Raw genomic sequence first — 7,223 nt, 5'->3', positions numbered from 1 at the left:
AAAATAATAAATAAAAATTGGGTGTGACCACCACAACGCCATCATACGTGGATGATAGGGTTGATATTTCAAAAACGTGTGATAAAAAGACAAAAAATCATTAAGCTGTAAGTTTTATTATTGTGTAAAAAGACAAAAAATGTCATCCAACTTAATAATTAACCCTAGTATATCTATACACACACCCCACACCCCACACACCCCACCACTCTTCATATTAAGTTTTAGAAAAATACAAACTCCTCTACATCCTATTGCCAGATTACTCTTCTCTTTTAAAGACGTTGAAAATTGATGAGCCTATCTCTTTAAATATGCGTGGGAGTTTATGGAAAGGCTGTTGATTATCAACTCAACAATACCCAAGTGTTGGAATTCCAATTACAGTTCTTGGAGAGAGATAAAGTTGTTATCTTTCTCTAGAAAGTATTAAATTTCGGGTTTGGGGTTCTATTTGTTTGTGTTTTTTTTGCAGGGAACAAAGAAAATTGTGAGGTTTAAATAGAAAATCTCTTTTATTTATTATTTTTTCAGTTTGGGGTGTATTTAAGGGTAGTTTGGGAAGATGGTGGGATTTTCTTAGAAATTGTGAAAATTTAAATTAAAAGATGGGGTGAACTTAGACATGGGGTGAACTAAGAGAAATGTAGGGTTTAAATAGAAAATCTCTGTTAATAATTCACGTCTTATAATATAAATGGATAACAAAGTTATAATATAATAATAATGAATAGATACACATGTTATAACATGATAGAATTATTAACATCACGTTGCAGTACCACCGTGAGACCAAAAATTTCATTCATACATGGATCTTAGAGAACGAGTAATGGTAATATGAAGATCACAATGAAAACTTTCTGAGTTCTTACCAGCCGTATATGCTTACACTCTCTGACATGCTCCGATCAAACTACATGTGCCTTTTCAGGAAAATAAATATAAATATAAAAGAAAAGAAAACTCCTCTCTCAACCACTAAAGTATCTTTTCACATTATCATAACAAAATGTTTTAGTGCATGATTTGAGAGAGTTAAGAAAAAACGTATCTAATAATTAAATTGTTGAAATGAATGGCAGTACATGGTTTCGATAATATGCCCTCGAATATTTGTCATAACACAACAACCATATTCCCAAGAGCAGTGGTTAGACCATCACAATCAAATGTTTTCTACTTTTTCTAGTTCAACTTGGAGTAGTTGCAGAGTAAAATGAACTGTCGAAAATTATACAATCCAAACATGAAAAAATTTATTTGTTCATGAATACAAACAAGGGAATTAATTATGTGTACCAATTTAGAAAATTTAACTATTATTCACATTCCAAATTTATTTTTATTATGCAAACGCAAGGTTAGAGCATCTCCGATAGTAGTAGCAAATTAAACTCTTCAAATTAAAGTTTGTTGATCTATATGGCAATTTAAGAAGGTTTATTTGCCACTTCAAAATTTTATGTCCCATCAGACTCTTCAATTCCGATTAGTTAAAGAATTGTAAGAATCTAAGGAAGAAAACAATCGATAAATATTGCCATTACATGCATACCCCCTTGCGTAGCCATTTGACAATTTTATAAAAGACTAATTAAACTAAAGAAACGAGTAATAAAAACATAGAGAAATTGCTTGTTGGATTTGGTCCAAGGATCAACACCGAGAAAATAATAAGTAAGCGATAAGAATAGGGCAAATCACAATAAGCCAAAGTGGGCTACATTTGCGGGTGGCCGGAAGGTAAGGGTTGACTTAATCCAAGTGGGAGACATGGCCACGCAACCCCGAAGCATACGGCCTTGTACTTTCCTCACTAACGTCATTCACACGTGGTAGGTACTCTCTCTCTCCTCTCTCTCTCCCTTCCGTACGTCCTTTACACTCTCTCTTCTCTTCAAATATTCTTACCCTTATTTTCTTTCCTTCCAACCAAGCACGTTACAAACACAGCGCAAAACACAAATAAGCCCCCCTCTAGAAAGTTTCTATCTTTAATTTTCTGTTTGTTGCTCGAGAAGGAATTTGATCTAGAATCTTTCTCGGGTTTGTGAAGATGATGTACGAACAGCAACAGCACCAGCAGCAAATAAGAATGGATACCAAGAAGAGAGCTGCTCATGAGAGGAAAAAGTCAATGGATGAAGAGAGGCTTGAGATTGTGGATTTGAGTGGGATGTCTCTTGATGCCCTGCCTAATCCTTCCCTCAATTTGGGAACTATTTGCAAGCTTGATCTTTCCAATAACAATCTTCAGGTACTAATTCTAGCTTAATTGAATTTATTTAGTCTCGCAATCATCTCATCTCGTAAGCAGCACCACCAGTACATGAGATCGGATGTAGCGTTGCTTAGGTGAAGGTTCATATTTCTGTATGTTGGGGGATTAGAGAGGCCTCTGCAATTTAGGTTTTGAATGAATGTTTATATATTAACGTATATTATTTTAGATATATGCATATATTTCTTCTAATATTCTCTTTTGGTGTCAATTTTACAGAACATACCAGAATCCTTGACAGCAAGGTTACTAAACGTGCTAGTGCTGGACGTGCATTCAAATCAGCTGAAATCTCTCCCAAACTCAATTGGTTGTTTGTCCAAGCTTAAGGTCCTCAATGTTTCTGGAAACCTTCTTGCATTTCTCCCAAAAACTATTGAAAATTGCAGGTTCGTTGTCCCTTCTGTTCCTCTTTCTCTTTCCAATTCGATGAGAATAACTATTTCATTAATTAATTCTTGATATAAATATACAAGGTCAATCCTTAATTTATTTATTAGTATTTTTACATAGTGATTTTCTGGAAATTTAATCATTATAAATAAATAAATTTTGAAAGGTAAATAAGAGATTTCACTTAATTAATGAATATCCTAGTTAGTATTGTCCATGTGTTCCAAGAAAAATCTTAATTAAATGACTGGTTATAAAATGTTTGGCTTAAAATGAAGTAGCAAGGGGCTTCTAGCTTTTCTCTTAGTGGCCCTCTATAACTTTTCTCTTTAAGCAAAAAAAGTAGCATTTACTCGTGCACCCGAGGTTCTAGGTTTGATTCCCCCTCCCCTCATCCCACCAAATATTGATTGTATCAAAAGATCATAAAAAAACTAAGAAACTTCTGGGTTGAGTCTGGGGATCCTCTTTATACAACATGATGAAACGGATGCAATTAATTTCTTTACATATATGACAAAATCGTACATTAATATCATATTCTGTTATGAAACCGTCTTCTGATGTCACCATTTTCTTATATTATATTCCACACCATTGCATCACATGAATTCACAATTACACCAAAAACGAGTCCTTATCGTGATCAGATTTGAACATTGAATAGAAATATTTTAAAAACCCTAGTTATTAATTCAAGCTAGATCCTTTCTAATTTGTTTCCTTTTTCTAACAGGAGAAAGACATTGCTTTCTAGTTGTTGTAATATTTTTGTTGTCCAATATTCTGATCATTTCTCAATAAAATACTACTATTTTTAGAAGTCCATCTTGATGCTGTGATTACTGCTTTTGACTTGTAGGAGCCAAATGAATGGTGAAGAGAAGTTACAACAAATAAGTCAAAAGTAGAATTCAATTTCAAATTGAAAACTCATGAAATAACAGTTACACGCATGCAAAGACAAGTAGGGCAACTATAGACCGTACAACCAGTAAACTAAACAATACAAAATGGTTACGGCACTTTAAAATAAGGTCAACCAATACATAATGGTTCCCCACTAGCGGGTCTTATACCAAAGAAAATAATAATAATGAATTATTTTCAATAAAAATGTGTGTAGTTTACGATATGATTAGTAAATATGATACACATAGTTTTATTCTTTTTGAATTTGAAACCGAAACTCATACGAGTGTATTAAATTATACATTAGTTTGAACTTAATCTTGGTTTTACAATTACTCAGGTCATTGGAAGATCTGAATGCCAACTTCAACAAGCTGAGCCAGCTCCCAGACACCATTGGTTTTGAGCTCCACAACCTCAAGAAGCTATCAGTGAACTCCAACAAGCTTGTCTTCCTACCACGCTCCCTCACCCACTTGTCCTCTTTGCGCGTACTAGACGCTCGTCTCAACTGCCTCAGGTCCCTCCCTGAAGATCTTGAGAACCTTATCAACCTTGAAATTCTCAATGTGAGCCAAAACTTCCAGTACCTCGAAACCCTACCATACTCCATTGGCCTCCTCATGTCTCTTGTCGAATTGGACGTCAGCTACAACAAGATCACTGCTCTACCAGACTCCATCGGATGCCTCAAGAAGCTTCAGAAGCTTACTGTACAAGGCAACCCTATGTCTTCGCCTCCTCCTGAGGTGTTTGAGCAAGGATTGCATTCAGTGAAGGAGTACCTTAGTGAGAAAATGAATGGGGGACACAAGAGCCCACCCAAGAAGAAGTCTTGGATGGGCAAGTTGGTCAAGTACGGCACGTTCAATGGGGCTCGAAGCGTGTCCCGGGAGGAGAAAGAAGGGTTCATCATGCCCGAGTATCGCTCCATCGACGGCCTTGCTTCCCCGAGGTACATGGGGATGTTCTCACCACGTCGCCTCTTCTCTCCCCGTAATTACTTCACTCGGTGAAGGGTACAATCGTCTTTCGGAAAAAAATAATGAAAATTAAGAATCCTACTTATGTTCATGAATCATGAGTTTGAATACTCATGAGGATGGGGTTAATTTCGAGTGTGTGTGAGTGTGTGTTTTTGTTTTTGTTTTGGGTGATGGTATTGGTAATTAATGGTATTATAAACCATGTAGGTAAGTGAGGGTTGATAGTAGGATCGAGGGTTGTCTTGCGCATAAGTTCTTCGAGCAGATCATGTAGCTTGCATTAGAAATAGTATTATAGGTCTCCTCTATATCAGATAGATACATGGGGTCTGTGGGGTCATTTAAAATATTAGTATTTCATGCATGTCTGGTCTGTAAATAAATTTCATGGGCTTCATGTACAGTTTTGGATCTTTTTATAAATAAATCTTTTGTAGAAACCGGAATTATTATATCCTTTTTTTCTTATCCTTTTTGCTTCATAATCATATGCTTAGGCGGAGAACCAAGACTTTGTTCTACCCAAAGTAACGAGCCAGATGTGAGTGTATGATTTTCATTCCCTTTGTGACTATATAGTTAGGTTATACTCATACTTTTTTTTTCATTCCATATGTTTCTGATACTTTTTTTTCTAAACACTAATATTTTTGGTGAGACTGTAATCGTAGAACCTTGTGGAGTAGTCGCCGTAGCCATGTAAGTTGCGAATTCTTCACCAATACGATTAGTTACCGTCATCATTATATAAAGAGATGAATGATGGATAGTTAAAATCTGAAAATGGACTCGAGCAATTAAAGATGGTTGATGTTGATGTAGTGATATTCCTGATTTGATATTGTTTGTAATTCAAAGTGCATAATAAATTCAATGGCGGAATTAACCAGGAAATTTTCTAGGGTGGGCTGATATCTCTGGTTCTGTCGTGCTTTTAGTCTAGGGATTTTATTTTTTTGGTCTGTTTGGCTTGTTGGCTATTGTGTTGTTTTGTGTTTTTTGCTGGGTTGGTTGGGCTTAGTGGACCACTCTTTATTATCTTTATGCTTAAAATATAAAGGAAATAATGGTAGTGGGAAATAATTGTGGTTAGAAAACGAAAAAAATTATATAGCACATGAACCCTATTAGTGAAACCTACGGTTTCAAGTTTCAAGTCACTGAAACTTGATGCTATAGATCTTCAACGATTAGCCTGTAATCAAAGAAAAATACAATATTATATATATAAAGAAAAACTAGTAACCCTTTTTGGCTAAGAGAAAAAAAATACTAGTAATTAAACAAAATCAAAAGTCGTGTTTCTTAAATTAATATTACTAGGAATAAGAAAATTGGGTGCATATCTCAAGGCAATGAGTCTATAGACGGAGTGAGTGAGTGGCAATTCACATGAAAAAAGGGTTTTTTAACCTCAGATCCACTACTTCCTCATCTTCGTCCTTATGAAAGCAACACCTCCACAATATACTCACATCTTAACTAGTTTATTGGTTTTGTTGCTTTTTTGTTCATTATATGCATGCGATCACCCAATTTGAGAGTTCAAATCTGTGATTTTTTAAGGCCAAAAATCAAGTGGACTTCGGCTTGTTGAAAGTGATTGTTCATATTTCGCTCAACAAGAGGGCTGACCAAAACACAATTAGTCAATGTTTAAACTCAAGAAGTAAACATCCATATATCTCGTCCAAAACCTCCTAAACGAGGATTTGAAAGTCCTATTGTCAAATGTAAGTTGATTGTATTGTCCTTAAAAAGGCTTTTATACTCGAGGCTAAAATGGTCATTTTGAATTCCACTATACGATTTTTTTTTATATAAAAATTTTAGATAAAAAGGGAAGGATGGGGGGAAGATTTGAACACAGGACCTTGAGTGCATAGGTAACTATTTTTTACCACTTGAACTACAAGCACTTTGCCACTAGAAGGGAGTTTACTAACCGAATTTGAGGGGTCTAAATAATAACACCCTATATTGGTCTACATTGATTAAGGGTTTGTTTGGGATGTGAAATTAGTTTTGTCGCCAACCAACTAGCCTTTGTTCTAGCGGTATTTGTCTTCATTTGATTAGAGGAGGCCTCAATAGATTTGACTACTTGGATAGCTAGACAATTTGTGATGAGCTTACTTAGCTTTGTTGTGGTATATCGGGCCATTGTAAGCGCATTTCAAGAGGCTTGAGTTTAAGAGCATTATTTATAGTATTGTGGTTTTTTTAATTGGGGGGATGTCAACTGTAGTATTTGTAATCATTTCTATCTTACTCTTGTAATTAAACATTCGTTTACTTGCAAAATGGCTACTGGTTTCGTGCACCTTCAGTCGATTTGAACAAACCTAGCAAGCTTTCCTCTCAACAAAGTCTAAATTTTGCAGAAGGGCATTTAAATGACTCAGACATCGATTTGAACCAAACCCGAACAGACTCAAGACCTACTACTTATACCAGAAAACTAATCTTACAAAAATACATCCAATAATAACACAATTACTTCTAAACTCCAATCATACAGCAACGCAGAAGACCAAAAATCTTGAGGACAGTCTATCTACAAGGCAAAATCCATAAACTAAGAAAGTAAACAGAAGATTCAGCAGCCTCTGTGAGTTTTATCATAAAATCTTAGATTTTTTAAGGAT

General features: G+C 35.2%; 1 protein-coding gene across 1 annotated transcript; it reads left to right on the top strand.

Moving 5' to 3' along the window:
* The first annotated feature begins 1,903 nt into the window (after window positions 1-1,903).
* On the top strand, window positions 1,904-5,015 carry LOC110758387 (plant intracellular Ras-group-related LRR protein 6-like). The gene is made up of 3 exons (XM_021960248.2): window positions 1,904-2,260; window positions 2,504-2,673; window positions 3,930-5,015. The coding sequence occupies exons 1-3, from the start codon at window positions 2,060-2,062 to the stop codon at window positions 4,603-4,605; spliced, it is 1,047 nt and encodes a 348-aa protein (XP_021815940.1). The 5' UTR covers window positions 1,904-2,059; the 3' UTR covers window positions 4,606-5,015.
* The last annotated feature ends 2,208 nt before the right edge of the window (window positions 5,016-7,223 follow it).

This window comes from Prunus avium, chromosome 1, assembly GCF_965620075.1.
Source record: "Prunus avium chromosome 1, drPruAviu1.hap1.1, whole genome shotgun sequence".
In the NCBI taxonomy this organism is placed as follows: domain Eukaryota; kingdom Viridiplantae; phylum Streptophyta; class Magnoliopsida; order Rosales; family Rosaceae; genus Prunus; species Prunus avium.
This window is presented reverse-complemented; position numbering and strand designations above follow the sequence as displayed.